We start from the raw sequence: 18,146 nt of genomic DNA on the forward strand, positions 1-18,146 counted from the left end.
AATAATCCAAGCCTACTACTAGCCCAATTTGACTAGCCCAACACCACAACCCAAACCCAATTTGCTTAACCCATTACTTAGTCCATTTAAATAAAAGAGTGGGACAAGCCTTATAAGGTGGGAAAAGGTTTTCTCTTCCACCAACGTGGGATAAGTCCCACATTGTAATTTTATAGACCAAAGTTCCAAAAATACCCCACATTTTCTATTCAAACTCCAAGAATACCCCACATTTGAATGGAAAATAAGTGAACTTTGATATTCAAATAAGGGAAGTAAGATATGACATGCATCTGAATAGGTGTTGGAAAACTTGAACCTTCCATAGTATTATGACTCCATAGGTTACACAAAAAAAATGAAGAGTCTTTTTCATTAAATAGTATTATGACTCCATAACTTGTCCTCAAGTTATGGATGTTTAAGAGTCACTTCTTTAAAAGTGTTATTAAAGAATAAGAGGTTACATAAAAATGAAGAGTCTTCATTTTAATGAACCATTAAACTTATAAGTTATGAAATGAAAAGTTTTGAATAGTTTCAAAAACTTGTCCTCGAGTTTTGGAATTTGTAAAGTTTTCCCATTAATACTTTAATTCCAAGTTAAGCCCTTAGAATTTTAAAAGTTAAAATTCAACCCTTATACTTTATAATATTATAAGTTAATAATATCTATATATATGTATAAGAGCAAGTCGTCTTACCATTAGTAGGTCTCATTCACGAAGCTGGTCTATAAGGGAGGTATAAGGTTACTGCCTATAAAATGGCAGTTTAATGGGTGTCCACTCCCACCCACCGCTTCCTTGACTGGTGGAGGGTCGTTAGCCGAACAGGTAGGACAATGACTATAATTCTCCCTTCATTAAAAGTATTAATGATAAATATAAAGTAACTAAATGTTTTTTTATAATTCCTAATCTTAGTTACTTTAGGAAAATGTGAATAAGGTGCTAATCCATGAAATTACACTTTGCACTTTGTTTAAGTCAGTTAGTGGAGCGTGTGTGGTTAACCGGCACACTAACTCGTATTTAACAAGGTAGGCAAAGGGTAACTTAATATTTATCATAGTATCGATGGAGCGTGTGTGGTTAACCGGGACATCGATTGAGGGGTAAATATTAAGGGTACCAAGTATATTTGCATGGTTATTCACACCTTTTTTTGTGATCCTCGACATCCCAGTCACAAAACCTGAAGGGCACACTCGATATTGAAACATGCCATTGAAAAGTTCAATGAATCTCAAAAGAATCTAGGATTTTCAAAACCAATTAAAACCTAATAATACGTTTCGTTTATCTTGGTGGAAATTGGTGAATCGTCATTCACCTACCTTCAAATATTTTATAGCTTGGATTACAGCATCCCTCTTCCAAGTTATAAAATAGTTTGTTGGGTCCTAGCCTTAATATTTCATATTGGGTGTTATATTAGGGGCTTTATATCAGCTATCTTGAATATCTTCCAAAAGATGTCTAGTTCAGACATCTATGATCCTCCCAAATCTCTTGGAACTTCACTTCCTCCACCTCCTCCAATTATTCTCCCTAACCCACAAGTTCAAGGTCACTTAAGCCCTATTGGCAAGGCAAGTTCTAGGTGTGATCACATCTTGGAGATGAGGTCACATATTGACAAGCCGGGAGAGTTAGGTGTCAAAGTCTTGAGAAAGTTGGTGGTTCAATCACTTTCTAAGTCACATAGTGAGTTCCTTTGGGATTCCTATGAAACAGACTATGACAAGACCCTTAATGATCTTATCTATTTGCTTGGTGTTGCTGAATCAGCAATGAAGGTTAGTAAAGCAAATTTGATTAGAAGATCGACTTCCCAAAACTTTATGGACATTGACAATGGTGACACCGGAAATCCAGAAAAAGCATTCTCTTCCCAATGGAAAGGGATCGGCCATAGTCAACTCGGTTGACCAAATGGTAAAGAGAAAAGCTAAGTCTATGATAGTCCCATGTACCATTACCAAATTGCCAAAGGAAGGGACGTTGATTGCGAAACTGCCAAATTTACCTAAGGATGTTAAAGTCAATAAGTTTAACTCTACTTCAGGTAAAGTCCATTGTCTAACTCTGTTAAGCTCCTATTTGGAGATTCTTATTACATAATGTTATTGAGTCACACAGTGATGTTATAAGAATCAAAGAAAAGAGAGAAAGCTTAAAGGAAGTATATGCTGATTCTGATCGCGAAGATGGATTTCGATCGCATCAGAATTTTTGAGCTGTTACTTAGGAGTTATGACACATTGCTTAGGAATAGATAACAACAAGGTTTTCATATGGATTTTAAGGATAAGTTTTTCCGCAAAGTTTTTAAAATAAAAGGAAATTTTGATTTTATTTATTTTAAGTATCCTTACAATGGCATTTGTGAAAAAAAAAATGTTGTTTATATGATTCCATTGCTAGTAATATAGGAAAATGGTTTTGATTCTTTCATTTGTGGTAGTGTCTAAATTTACCAAATAAGGAAAGTTTCTCATCACCCAAGTTTCAATTGGACCGAAGCTTGGAATCATGCAAGTTGTATAGTATGATGAATGAGAACTTTCAAGCATTGGAAAATTAAAACTAATTACTTGTTCACATGGATGTGTGAGTCAAGTAAAGGACTAAGGGATCGAGTACACATTCTTGTGCACAGATCAAGCCCACCACAAATAATCGTTAAGACTATTCGTCATGATTTACTAAAGTTTAGTAAATATGGTTATACTTACAGGCTTAAGTGTAATTCTGATACTTTGGAAAAATTTCGATGTATGGCAGAACGAATGAGAAGAATCAAATTAGGCAAAAGGATAAAAGTTTCTAAAATCTGAAAAGATGGGAGAGTACTTTAGTATTATGTTATATGATCATCTTAATGATTAATAGACCTTATCACAATTCATCCTCTAAGTGCATTCTGATAGCTAAGAAGAGGAATCTTGAATTGCCGGAATGGTTAAATCAGGAAGATGAGTCATACTTCGTTCCAAAACAAGTCTTAGAGTCATACTCCAAGACTGTAAGTTGAGTGATATATTTTAAAGAAAGGTTTAAAACACTTGTCAAATGTAAGAGTAAAAGTGTCCTACTCTTGTACATTTGAAATTGGTAAGTTGTGATGTTTTGGATAAAACAAAGACCAACTTAGGCCAATTGTGTGAAGTGTTTGTCTTGATAAAGAATCCGCACTATCTCTTGAATATTTGGCAAGATAGTCTAATATGTCAAGAGGACAGTGGGAGTCTTAAAGATCCCAAAAAGAATTTTTAGATCTAATAAAAAAAACTTGTAGTTTAACACTAGCACACGACGTGAGGTTTATAACCTATCGTGTTGAAATATTTCTATTTTGTGCCCATTTTAGTTAAAGTTGGCTTTGCATATGAGTTTTAGAGTTCTCAATTGGTTGCATATCAACTTGGAAGCAATGGCAGGCCCTTGAGCTGCCAGGTGGCAAGAATTTAAGATTACACAAGTTCAGTCCATATGAATTTGGAATTGTCACTAATCTTGTCTTGTGATTATGGTTTTGACAAAAAAAATTCACATGGAAAGGAACACATATACCATAAAATCTAAGGGTCATAAGGTTTCTCTCCGATTCATGAGAATAATGGTGAGGAAACACTTCCACCAAGTAGATTTGAAGCAGATAGAAAAGGTCTAAACAATTGAGACTATGATTACAACATCCCTTTTCATACTTCTGAAATTGTTTAGACACACCAGTGAGCTATCTAGGATAAGGTGTATGATTTTGATAAAGTCTTATCAAAGCAATCTAGTATTGACCTCTAGAAGTCCAGTTGTTTTCTGGATACATGTCAAAGCTAGTGGGAGCATAAGTGTTATGCTAATAATCATCATGTTAGTGGGAGCATGGTAATTATGATAAGTATTTCAAGTTAGCAATGTTAATTATAGAAAACAAAAGTTTCAATTCGTGAGGTTGCATGGGTCGAAAAAGTTGTTTTGCTATAATTAAGGGAGAGGAAATTATACTTCATTTCAATTCTAAAAGGCTTAGATTGAGATTTTAATCATCTTTGTCAAGAATATATATATATATATATATATATATATATATATATATATATATATATATATATATATATATATATATGAATTTTATGTTGGTTTGGTTCAACTTGAGAAAATTCTATATATTGCGTTCTCAAAATTCGATTATGATTACGGCATCCCTTTTCATAGTCAAATTTTGAGAATATGGCAAACAAAAAATTATTATGGAAAAAGACTGGTCTAGAACCATGTCTTTATGTGAAACATCATGAATCGTGTCCCATTTACTTTTGGTACAAGATCGATTACACGTGATATAATATTTATCCTTTCTGAATTTTCCAAATGCCTTGGGGAATTAAGAAGGAAAATGTCTAGAATTAGATATGACTAAAGTGATTAAGCAATTGTCGAGAACAATCTAAGGTTTACCAAAGATTGGTTGCTCAAGGACAGTTGGAAGTATAGTGTGAATTTTGGAAGGGACATATTGACATAGTCTGAAAAGAGGCAACTCTTGTTCAGAAGTGGTAGTCAAAATGGGAATATAGAGTTGTCTCCATAGATAGAAGCAATCTGTGTAAGATTAGAAAAAACTTAGTGCAAGAAGCATGTTCAAAGCAATGCATATTTTGAACATAAGGCTTTGTGTCCACGGAGTAGGTCTTCATTGGAATACCATGTAATGGTTGTTGACAAGTCTTTGTGACTTTGTACACATTCATTGCAAGAGGGTAGTGCATTTAAGTTTAAAGTCTAACAAGGTTTCGATTTGGAAGTGTGAAATTAGAATCATAGAAAGTTCGGTCAATTGGTTTATTTCACAAAGTAAGGATCATAGACAAACATAGAGTGCATACTTGCTGTATGGAAAAGCTATTGTTTAGAAAAACATAGTGTACATGCTTGGAGCATGGGACAACTAGTGTTTTTAATTCAAGTATAAAGTCGATAAAACCGAAACAATGAATAATGAGTAATCAATATGGTGATAAATAAAAGTGGTCTATTTATATTCATAGGGTTTGATACCATATTTGATTCATTTATTCTTGTGTTTCACTTTGCATGTTTTGACTTCCACAATAACTAGGTTATTCTTCCGGAATGACTAAGTTATTCAAACCATCCACAGTCACTCATATGTTGGAAGTAGATATGAATCAAGACTGTCATGGGTTGGCTTGTAGAGGTCCAAGTTGGTGGACAAAGTTGTGCTACAACACTCATGAGTGCTCATAAGTTCTGAGTATTGGATTCAACCCGCACTCATTTGAATCACTTCATTGATTTTATCACGAGTGATCATGAGACGATAATATCTTATATTCTTCAAACCTAGAGATATGAGTTGTTACTATGAGTTGGTTGTACATTGATTGCACAAAATCGCATTGGTAACTCGATGTTATAAAACGTGCCTTTGTGTATGATTCAACAAGTAGTAGAACAAGCCATATGAGTCGAAGATTATCCATTCCTTTTACCTTCGGGATAAAAGTGATATATGTGGGCCCCTTGATGATTTAATGATGATACATGTGAGTGCTTGGCCAAGCCAGGACTGATTTGATTTGTTCAATCAGTCAGTCATCATAAATCGGAAATCGGGAAACAACAAATGGACAGAGAGAATGATTAATAATCCATGTCTCAGTCCATATGATATCTAGAATGGAGGAATATATGATCCCTTATCTAATGGACAAGTCATTGACAAAGGTCAGAGTTCATCGACAAGGTCAGAGTTCAACAACAGCTTTTGAGAGCTACGATTTCCAGTTAGGTTTGAAGTCATACGCAATAATAGTTTTAGACTTATCCAAGCGGGAGACTGTTGGATTAGTGTCTAAGTCCATAACTATAATTGGTAAGACTTGACCCGCCTCGGCATAGTCCATTTGGGTTGCATGACATCGGGGCATTTGGATAGATCGTTTGTGAGAAGAGGACATTTGTGACATATTAATATATTATAAGTTCTAATATATTAATATAAAACTATGTTATTTAATTAGTATTGATCAAGAATAAATTTGGACTTAATTTATTGATCAAAAGAGACTAATTAAATATATGGGGATTGATTGTGTAAATTGTTCATTCTTATATATGTGGGCTTATGATCCAAGATTCCTTTTGTTGGGTTTAACCCATGTGGTGGTCCATGGATACTCCATGGAGGTTAAAACCCATGGAGCATAAGGAATGGGTAAAGTCATGGGTTACATGGTGTAACCATAATGTGCACACTATATAAGGACCCTTTTAGCTCAAGAAATTGAGACAAGTAATACACATATGAGGGGTAGTCAATTTGAGCTTGGAGTGTCTTCTTCTCATGGTTATTCCAAGTGTTCATGATGTTGTGTGAACCATTTGAGGTGTCACACTTGGGGCACTAGGATCTCAAGCTTCATGGAGTCAAGCAACAACAACAAGGTATGTATTCTATCTATTTTATTACCCTAGTATCAATGTTTTAATATGTTAGTTAGGATAATACCTTAGATATTCATATTTATATGTATAATAGAGAAAACATAGATCCAAGGTATTTAGGGTTGCATGTACACTTAGGAGTGTTAGAATGCTCTAAACCCAGCAGAAGTATCACACATATCATATCTAAGCATGGTTCATTTCTTACCGTTGTGTTCTTTTAGTCGTGAACAATCCTTTCTTCATGAGACTTTTAGAGAGCTTAGCCATATCAGCTCCCAAAGATGCAACCTCACATCCATCTCACATAGGTAATGCTAATCTGGAACAATCCGTACTATTCCACTATAAAAGCTATCAACATTATTAAGAATAAAGAATTCATCCATATATCATCAACAGAAAACAAAAAATAAATATCATAGGAGTGAGCATACCTTTGTGTTGGTGGTTCTTTGAGTCTTCCCCAACTAGTTGTCCTATTGAACCTAGACCATGGGATCTCCAATGTTGCTAGGTTAGATTTCTGCCAATTGGTGAGTCATTGTGTTGGCTTTAAGCCAATTCCCCTTGATGTGAAGAGACCTTGCTCTCTACTAAGGCCTTTTATCAAGGGATCAACTATATTTTCCTTTGGCTTTATGTAACTAATGGAAATGATTCCATTCTTCAGCAAGTCTCTTATTGTAATATGTTTGCGCCTAATGTGTCTCGACTTGCCATTGTATATATGACTTTGTGCTCTAGTAAGAGCATCCATACTATCACAATGTATGGCAATGGCAGTAATAGGTTGAGGCCACAGAGGAATACCTTCTAGAAAGCTTTTAAGCCATTTAGCTTCTTCAACAGCTTTATCTAAAGCAACAAACTTTGCTTACATTGTAGAACGAGTATTCACAGTTTGCTTAGATGATTTCCAAGAGATAGAAGCTCCACCAAGAGTGAACACATATCCACTTGTGGATTTTGCCTCTGAAGTATTGGAAATCCAATTTGCATCACAATACCCTTCAAGAACCGAAGGATATTTCATGTAATGCAGTCCATAATTCATTGTCTGCTTTAAATATCTAAGCACTCTCACTAATGCATACCAATGATCTTTTCCAGGATTGTGGGAGTAGCGACTCAATCTACTTACACTATATGCTAAGTTTGGTCTTGTACAATTCATAATATACATTAAGCTACCAAGTACTTAAGTATATTCTAACTGAGCTACACTATCACCTTTATTCTTCTTTAGATGACTAGAAGCATCAAATGGGATGACAACCAGCTTGTCATCATAGTGTCCAAACTTCTTGAGTACACTTTCAATATAATGTGACTGAGTAAGAGTATAACCATCTGGTCTTCTTTGAACTCTTACACCAAGGATCACATATACTACTCCCAAGTCCTTCATGGAAAAGGAGGAGTGTAGCATTTTCTTGGTTTGATTGATCACATCCAAATTAGTACCCATTATAAGCATATCATCCACATACAAGCATATGATGACACAAGCATTCTTGTATTGTTTGACATAAACACATTTATCACATTCATTTATTCTAAATCCATTAGAGAGTAATGTGTTGTCAAACTTCTCATGTTATTGCTTTGGAGCCTGTTTTAGTCCATAAAGTGATCTAACTAACTTACAGACTTTGTTTTCTTGACCTTTAACCACAAAACCTTCAGGTTGATTCATATATATCTCTTCATCTAATTCACCATACAAGAAGGCAGTTTTCACATCCATTTGGTGTATTTCTAAATTGTGAATGGCTGCAATTGCAACTAATGTGCAAATTGATGTAATTCTTGTAACAAGTGAGTAGGTGTCAAAGAAGTCTTGACCTTCCTTTTGATGATACCCTTTAGCTACTAAACGAGCTTTGTATTTCTCAATGGCACGGTCATGTCTAAACTTCTTCTTGAATATCCATTTGTGGCCAATTGGTTTTTGGCTAGGTGGCAAATCTACCAATTTCCAAGTGTTATTCTACACAATGGAATCAATCTCACTTTTGATTGCCTCTTTCCAAAAGGGAGCTTCAGATGAATCCATAGCATCCTTGTAGGTTTGTGGTTCCTTATTCACTATATAGGTCATGTAATCAGGTCCAAAATCTTTGGCTATTTTGCCCCGTTTGCTTCTTTTGGGTTCTAAGTTCTCTTCTTGAACCTTAGAAGAACTCTCTTCATTTGATTGTAAACTTTGGTCTGGAATGGTATCATTTAGTCCACCATCTAGAGGTCTTTTCCTAGAGCAGGTAACCTCTTTCCCTTTATCCTTAAAAGGAAAAATATTTTCAAAGAATTCAGCCTCTGCTGATTCCATGATGGTTTGGTTATGGATATCATCAACATGTGATTTAAACACAAGAAACCAATAGGCTACACTATTCATGGCAGGGCCAAGATAGATGCAATCTATGGTTTTTGGTCCAAGTTTAGTCCTCTTAGGAAGAGGTACTTGTACCTTAGCAAGGCAACCCCACACTTTCATCCTTTTATAAGAGGGTAACCTCCCTTTCCACAGATGATAGGGTGATTTATCACTCTTTTTATGAGGAATTCTATTAAGTATTGAATTTGCTGCAAGACATGCTTCTCCCCACAGATTATGTGGTGCTCCAGAAGTAATTAACATTGAATTAATCATGTTTTTCAATGTTTTATTTTTTCAATCTGCCACTCCATTTTGTTGAGGAATTTAAGGTGCAGTTGTTTGATGTATAATACCATTTAAAGAACAAAATTTAGTAAAGTCTTTGGATTCATATTCTCCTCCTCGATCAGACCTTAGAATTTTGATCTTTTTGTCAAGTTGATTTTCAACTTCAGCGTTGTAATTCTTAAAATAATTCAAGACTTCATCTTTGGTATTTAACAAATAAATATAACAATAGCTGTTGCAATCATCAATAAAATATATATAATAATTCTTTCCTCCTCTTGTAGGTGTTTCTTTAAAATCACATAAATCAGAGTGGATTAAGCCAACTATCTCATTAGATTTTTCAACTAATTTATGAGGATGTTGTGAAAATTTTGATTCTACACAAACCTCGCATTTTTTTTATCTAATGAACATTTTAGTAACATGCCAAATTTTGCCATTCTTTGAATAGAACGAAAATTGACATGTCCCAAATGAAAATGCCACAAAATTGAAGGATCATGCATATACATAGAAAAGGGGCTAGTAGTGCCCATTATTGCATTAGCATTAACATTGGTTACATCATTGTTTGGTTTTTCAACACCATAGTACAAAGGTAAGACACTGACTTTGAAGAGACCCTCACTAAGGTATCCTTTTCCAACATACACCCCACCCTTGGGGACAACAAAATTATCAGACTCAAATACAAGTTTGAAACCTTTGTTAATAAGAATAGGACCAGAAATCAAATTCTTAGTAATTTCAGGAACATGCAAAACATCACTTAAAATGAGTTTTTTTTCAGAAGTCAGTTGCAGCTTCACTTTTCCCTTTCCATCAACTTTTGCAGTAGAGCCATTCCCCATAAACATTGGTTCAGAATCCGAGACTTTCTGGTATGTAGAAAACATGGTTCGGGAGTTGCAAATGTGCCTTATGGCTCCAGTATCAATCCACCAATCCACACAATTGCTAACCATGTTGGTTTGAATCACAGCAACAAACTGATTTGGTGATTCAACCATGTTGGCTTGACCATAATTTCCTCCACCAGAATTATCACCATTTTTTCCATTATTTCCTCCATTGTTTCCTCCTTGGCCCTTCCTGAATCTGCAATCTTTGGCCTTGTGTCTAATTTTGCCACAAACATAGCATGGACCAAAATTCTTCTTGTTAGGGCCATGATTTTTGCCATCTTTGGAAGAGTTTTTAGAGCCTTGCTTCCCTTTCTTGTTGTTGTACTTTGTCCTTGAAGTACTTGCTTCTCCAACAAAGTTTGCACTTGGTTCCAAGGAATTTGCATCTGCCTTCTCATTCAATTTGTTATCTTCTTCCACACGAATTCTCAACACAAGTTGCTCAAAACTCATGTCATCAATTAAGTGCTTAAGATATAATTTGAAATTCTTCCAAGAAGGAGGAAGTTTTTTAATGATTGAACCAACAAGAAAGTTAGAGTCTATACCCATACCTTCAACTTCAAGATCATGTGCAATGACTTGAATTTCCTCCACTTGTTTAAGGACAGATTTGGTATCCAACATCTTGAAATTCATGAATTTTCCAATCACAAATTTCTTGGAACATGTCACTTTGATTTTGTATTTCTTTTCCAGTGATTCCCATATCTCTCTCTTTCAGTTGTGGTGGTAGAGTAGATATCATAGAGGGAATCATCCAAGGCATTTAGAATATAATTTTTGCAGTTATATTCATTTGTGTTCCAAGTTTCCACTGCCCTTTGGTGTTCTGCCAATTGGGCTGCAGTGGGTGGTGTTACTCATTCTGCAGTAGTTACCCCAATGGGAGGAGAGGGAGAATCACCAGTGAGAACATTGGAAACATGAAGAGTTGTTAGATAAAACAACATCTTCTGTTGCCATCTCCGAAAATCTGAGCCTTTGAATTTCTCAGGCTTTTCCACATGTGTTTTGATGATGGAGTTTTGATCTATTCTTCACTCTTTGATTTCTGTCTTAGATTGTTATTATAGAAGTATACAATCAACAAAGTAATTGAAATAAAACGAACTAAATTCAGATATATTTAATATACAAGAATCAATTTACAGATAACAATACTTGTTTGATGATTACATAGAAATATAATCAAGAAAATGTAAAGATTGAGGCCTACCTTGCAGTGTCCTAAGACAGAAATTTTCCTGGAATGGGTCTGTCTTAAGGATACAACAATCCAATTCAAGAACAGATCTTCAATCTGCCGAAATTCACCATGATCCCTTGGAAAAATAAACGATTTTTGAGAGAAAGTGTGTGTATCATTAGCCTCCAAATCTTGTTTGTATACCTTCATTTATAGGCTTCCAATGGTGTTTGTAAACCACCAACCGAAATTAACTGCCAAAAAACGGTCTGCAGTTAATCCTTTATTTAACAGAATTTGTTTTGTACTGAATAAAAAAAATTAATTAATGACTAATTAACTTCGGATTATATATTAAAAATATTATTTAGTCAAGAAGAGCCCAAGAGCCCCAAGGCCCTATTTCTGACCATTAATATTTAATAATCCAAGCCTATTACTAGCCTAATTTGACTAGTTCAACACCACAACCCAAACCCAATTTGTTTAACTCATTACTTGGTCAATTTAAATAAATGAGTGGGACAAGCCTTATAAGGTGGGAAAATGTTTTCTCTTCCACCAATGTGGGATAAGTCCCACATTGTAATTTTATAGAGCAAAGTTTCAACAGTAAATTGTTTGAGATGGTGGCATATATAATATATCCATTGTAAGACAATAACATTTAGAGATTGTTTGGTAAACAACCTTTAAGTCTCAACCAAAGTTTGATTTTGGTAGAGGATTTCAGTTCCTTGGGTGACAAGATGTGGTCTAAGACATCATAAACTCTATAATGGAGTTTGAACAATTCGGAACCTGATGTATATTGGCCCATTCTGTCACAAGAATGACGAGAATCGAAGGTTTTGATGTTAGAGTCCATTATTGTTGTATGGAAGATGGGTAGTCATGAGTTTAAAAAGGTAGGTACAATGGTGGTGGAATCTGTGGAATCTGTAGTGTTAGTCAATATGGTCAGGGTCTTGATTTGAGATGGTGATCAAGAAAAGGGGTTCTTGCATATACAAAAGGGAAAGGATGAGAGTAGTAGAAAAAGAGCAAGCTGTGATGGTTTTGAATTGTGGTGGACTAATCAGGAAAGCCGAGTGTGGATCGATGATGATTGTGGTGGTAGAGAAGAGTGTTTTCGTTTGGATTTTGGAGACCTTTACATAGTTGGTTTTATTAAACTTTTGATTTTTTTTTCTTTGTTTTTTTCACTTTTCAGTGTTGTATACATTACTATTTAACGATTTTTTAAAATTTTAGTGAATTTGATTAAAATCGTAACTTTTTTTTTATGAAATTATAGTGATCATACTCATATCCACATCCACAACTACCACTACTACGTTAATATATAAAAATAGAACGGACTAACTCACATATATACATACTACTTTATTTCTAAATCATCATTTTTTTCATCTCATATAGATGTGTGATCACATATGTCCATATCCCAATAGTATCGATTGATACCGGGCGAGAAGCTCTTTGTTACAACCTTATTAAATACTTGGCCCTTTAAAAAAACAATATATTTTTTTTTTAACTATCATCAATAACATATCGAGGTAATTGGCCAAAACATAAATTATTTCAAGTCCATTAATATCTTCTTTATGTTAATATCCATAAAAATAATAGTCATCTTTAATATCCAAAAAGTTAATATAAGTCAAACCTAAAATAATCAAATCAATATAAAGTTTTTTGACTCAACTTTGATCATGACCTCGCTTTCATAAACATAATGAAAGAGGTTGTCAAAAAATATTTATTAGATTGCGTATGAAATCAAACATTACCTTTTGCTTCTTAAAACAGATGGTATACTATTTAAAGAATGATATTCATCTTTTTCATACATTATTTGAAAATTAGCTATGGCTTAGTTGTTCAATGTACCACAGGTCCAAAGGCAGAACGCATAATTGTTATTCAAAGTGTGGTCATGGACACATGGGGCTCATTTATATCAATTTCAAGCTTGTTATGTTGATTTTTTTTGTTAACCTTGCATAAAAATACATTATAAGAACTTCAAAAGGTAATCAAGAAAAACTATCATTACAAAACAAATCCATTGTTTTTTATGCCACACCCTAGCTAATAGTTTGAGGTCACCCACACGTTCATAAAATTTTTCAAAAACAGAAAACCACGATACCGATACCAATGAAAGAAACAAATCCCTTTTGAGGTTTATTAATTAAAAAGCAATCAAGACCATCTCTCTCATTTTCTTGCACATTTTTGAGCATTTGGATCCTCAAGAGCTATTTGTGCAAAACCTCACAGAGGGAAGCTTCCAGTAAGGCGAATATGATCCAGTGTTCTTCGTAAACCATATGTATTAACAGCTGCATTTGCAGCTCTAAACCCTCCTCCATATATTGGTGATGAATCATGAGCTATTTGATGCATGAAAAATTCACCTAACTTGTTCTCATTTCTTGATTTCCCACCTTTCTTTGATGTTGTTGATGATGATGATGATGATGATGGGATGTTGGGCATGATCTCTGATTCAAGCCACATATATGAAAGCACTTGACAGATACCTTCTTCAACCTCAGGATTTAGGTTCCTGTAACCTGTCAGATTTCAAAAACTTTTAACACAACTTTACTATTACTAATAAAAACTTAATCTTAAAAAATATTAAATTTAAGATTCGAGAAACTATGCTAATTGTTACCTTTAAGACGTAACCAGGCATGCATCAACAGGTGAGCAAGAATGGCTCCAGTTAGTAATCTGCAACGTTTTGTTACCAAAACTGAATAATTTGATCTCAAAGAAAGAGAAAAAACTGTCGATCTGGGTCATATTTTAATGTAAATTACAAAAATGGTCCACGTACTTTCTGATTTTTACCATGTTTAGTCCAAAGTTGAAACATTTTTCAATTTGGTCCTTTGTTTCAATTTTAGACTAAATCTTTTAAAAGCAAAATAGCACATGACCATTTTTCTAATTTACCATATATTTCCAAATAGATTAACCGAAAGATGAAAAGGAATGAATTGATTAAAAGTACTCAAAAGTGTGTTATTAAAAGAAAATGATAAAAATGTCACCTTGGAAGACCATACAAAACAAGAATGGCAGTAACTTCACATCTACGAGTCAGCTTCTGATGTTGAGTTCTCATTCCCACTAACTGCTGACCACCAATTCTTGGTCTTTTTAAAATCTGCAACAAGAATTCAAGAAACATGGTGATGAATAATCAATATATAAACAAAATAAAATTTAACAATTTACTCAAAGGCATACATACACTTGCAACAGTCTGCTCTTCAGAGAGGCATAGACCCCTTGTATCTGGCGAATAATGGAACCCCTGAAAGATAAGATTGTAAATCACAAGAATTCAACTACCAATAAATAAATAAATAAAATAAAAATGATTTAGTTAATTACGTTTTTCTCCCTTGCAGTAGCATCCTCAAGGGCGTGTCTTTCAACAAGAAGCATTGGAATTTGTTGATCAATTCTCATGTTCATTCCTTCATAATAGTCTCTAATGGAATGATAAAGTGGTTGACAATCTCCTGTATCCATTATTGCAGATTCCATGCACTCTAAACATAAACTCCTTCCATCTCCCAATGAGATGTATCTTACATTCACAGGCTTCAATATTTCCAAATTAACATCATAATTATGAAAATATTATAAAAATGGTATACAAATGGGAACTTTACCTCAAGTCGTTCACAACTACAACATCTGGCTGTATTATCATAATCATGTGCGGGACAATATTTTTGGGACCAAAATGGGTGGCGTCGATAGTCGATTAATCCAGCTCCATTTGTGGGAATCTAAAAAGCAAAGATAATATCACATTTGATGTGATTGTCTTTTTATAAAGAATATCAACCTTTATGCAATTGGTGTTTATTTTTTAGTTTTAAGAATCAAGATAGCCAACGTGTTGTTTGTTTTTTACTTAGTGTACCTCATATGGTTTCAGCTCTTATGTGGACATATATATAAGGTTGTTGTTGTTTTTTTTTACTTAATACATTCAGACCCCCCAAATCGTTACAAAAAATTTGGATTTGATTAAGGCTCTTAATTTCGAGTCAATCTGAGTGTAAGGGTAAAATGATGGTTTACTTGCATTTAGACAGTTTACTGAGTAAAAAAGAAACAAACTTTTTTTTTTTTGCATACATTTCCGTATCCATACAGACTTATTTTACTCCTTCAGACAGGACTTAATGTGAAACACTAAACATGGACTAAAAGTTAGTTAATAGTACCACATTTAAGGTAAAGTTTCCCTTACAAATTGAAAGCAGACTTCACACTTGGGATGAGTCAACTCTTTGAAGCATGACTTATGGTATGCATCTTTCCCTGATAAAGAGAACTTGAATCAACAGAGAAAAAGAACAAATAATTAGAGCTTGAAGAAATGAATTTGAATGCATGATTAAAGAAAACAAATTACCTCGTTTTCGGTGATTGGGTAACGACAAGCACTACAACAAAAGCACTCTGGATGAAAATATGTCCCCATGCAACTCAAGTAGTTGCCATAACCAATGTCACGATTGCACCCACCACATATCCTGAAATTAAGATATGCGTACAAAGATTAAATCAAAGTTATATCATGTTTTTAGTAATAGAAAGATAATAAGTACCTATATCCCTTGGGTACATATGGAGGGTATGATGGATGAAAGTCATCTTGAAATGATTTAGCAAGATCATTATTATTGCTTGGTTTCCACCCATATCCTAAAGTAATTCAAACACACAAAATGTTCATCTGTGATCTTGATAAAGATTTAAAATGAGGGTTACAAAAGAAGGTGATGATGTTTGATTTAGTTAAAGTTTACCATTTGGTTTCCTTAAACCTTCAGCCAAAGAAAGTGCAATTGCTCGATCTAATTCTTCCTTTTCTTTATCACTCCTTGTGTGGTTGTCCTATATGAATTTCTTGTATTAATAGCTATAATAAAATACATATATATGGCATGTAAAATGAAAAAAAAAAATAGAAGAAAAAAAAAAGATGGAATTTACCAAGGATCTTACAGGAGCACGCAATACCATACTTTCATTATTATTGCCTGGTTTCCACCGATATCATAAAGTAATTCAAACACACAAAATGTTTATATGTGATCCATATGAAGATTAAAAATGAAATGGATGATGGTGTCGATGTTCAAATTAGTAATAGCTTACCAATCGGTTTCTTTAAACCTTCGGCTAAAGAAAGTGCAGTTGCTCGCTTTAATTCTTCTTTTTGTTTATTACTCCTTGTACGGATGTCCTAATTAATAATAGTTATGATTAATAATAAATAAGTTATAAAAAAATGAGGTCGTATTTACCAAGGATTTAGAAGAGGCATGCAATACCGAAGAAAGTGCAACCGGACCATCTAATTTTTCCTTCTGTTTATTGTTCGTTGTACGGTTGTCCTAAATGAATTTCTTTCATTAATTATTAATAGTTTTCATTAATAATATATATATATATATATATATATATATATATATATATATATATATAAAAGGAAGATTGTATTTACAAATGATCCAGAAGGGGCACGCAGTACTGAAGAAAGTGCAAATGCTCGATCTAATTCTTCATTGCGTTTGTCACTCCTTGCGCGGTTGTTCTGAATCAAAATTTTGCATTATTTATTAATAATTTTGATTAATAATATATATATGTTATAAAAAAGGAATATGATATTTACCAAGGATCTTGAAGGGGCACGTGATATTAAAGAAAATGCAGATGCTCGATCTAATTCTTCATTGTGTTTATCACCCCTTATGCGGTTGTCCTAAATGAATTTTTTGCATTAATTATTAATTGTTTTGATTAATAATATATATGTTATAATAAAAGATGGTATTTACCAAGGATCTAGAAGGGGTACGCGATACTAAAGAAAGTGCAGATGCTCGATCTAATTCTTCATTTTGTTCATCACTCCTTGTGCGGTTGTCCTAAATGACTTTCTTTCATTAATTAAAAATATTTATGATTAACAATATATATGCTATAAAATAATAAAAAAAGGAGGTATTTACGAAGGATCTAGAAGGGGCACGCGCTACTAAAGAAAGTGCAGTTGCTCCATCTAATTCTTCTACATGTTTATCACTGCTTATGCGGTTGTCCTAAATGGATTTAATGTACTACTTAATGATAGTTATGACTATTAAATATATATGTTATGAAATATATAAATAGGAAGATTATATTTACCAATGATATAGAAGGGGGGCGTGATACTTTACTTTCGTCTCCAATAAACTGAGGATTTCCTCTCCAATAAATTAAGGATTTCTCTGAAAAAGACATGATTAGTAGGTTGTGAGACGTATGTATAGTTTGGTCACCATGATCTCAAGAAGTTGAAAAAGACGAATGGTGAAATGGAAAAGAGAGAGATGGGGAGAAGAACAATGGCATCATTTTAGATTAAAAAAAAAGCTAACTGTTTTGAAGAAGAAAAGATGTTTTGAAGAAAAAAGAAAGGGGGAATCTATAAAAGGGTAGCGAAAGGTATAATTTTCTAACAGAAAAATAGATAGATTTTTATGTAGAGCAAACAAGAGAAAGTGGGAAAGACTAGAGAAATAAAGATAAGCTGAGAATCTTTGACAAAGATAAAATAAATTGTTTCTGGACAATCGATAAAAGAAGATCAAAAATTCACACAAATAAATCTACGGTAAGATTGGCATCTAGTAGAATCGAGTTTGATCGGATTTTATATAAGGAAACCAACTTTTGAAAGAGAAATTTTCCAGCAAAAAACGAACAGCATAGAGAACACGGTATTGGTAAGATCGATAACAGGACGTGAACCAATACCAAAACAAAAATTCTGAATTTGCTGGCACCAAGTATGAAGATGGATG

At 33.8% G+C, this 18,146-nt stretch overlaps 1 protein-coding gene across 8 annotated transcripts; it reads right to left on the bottom strand.

Moving 5' to 3' along the window:
• Positions 1–13,283: 13,283 nt before the first annotated feature.
• LOC145068601 (protein DA1-related 2-like) lies at positions 13,284–17,756 on the bottom strand. Of its 8 annotated transcripts, none has more exons than XM_079015591.1 (18): positions 17,488–17,756; positions 17,310–17,399; positions 17,136–17,225; positions 16,970–17,059; positions 16,826–16,888; positions 16,599–16,688; positions 16,450–16,537; positions 16,285–16,331; positions 16,098–16,185; positions 15,897–15,993; positions 15,701–15,821; positions 15,536–15,619; positions 14,946–15,065; positions 14,662–14,874; positions 14,519–14,581; positions 14,316–14,431; positions 13,934–13,992; positions 13,284–13,829 (listed from the first exon to the last, which is right to left on the bottom strand). In XM_079015591.1, the coding sequence occupies exons 1-18, from the start codon at positions 17,581–17,583 to the stop codon at positions 13,528–13,530; spliced, it is 1,917 nt and encodes a 638-aa protein (XP_078871717.1). In that variant the 5' UTR covers positions 17,584–17,756; the 3' UTR covers positions 13,284–13,527. The 8 variants fall into 8 exon arrangements, with proteins under 8 accessions (XP_078871717.1, XP_078871718.1, XP_078871715.1 ...); XM_079015592.1 differs by having other exon boundaries at positions 16,626–16,688; positions 17,488–17,755; XM_079015589.1 differs by having other exon boundaries at positions 16,799–16,888; positions 17,488–17,755.
• Positions 17,757–18,146: the final 390 nt, after the last annotated feature.

This window comes from Lactuca serriola, chromosome 8, assembly GCF_051521515.1.
Source record: "Lactuca serriola cultivar US96UC23 chromosome 8, Lser_US96UC23_V15, whole genome shotgun sequence".
NCBI classification, from domain to species: Eukaryota; Viridiplantae; Streptophyta; class Magnoliopsida; order Asterales; family Asteraceae; genus Lactuca; species Lactuca serriola.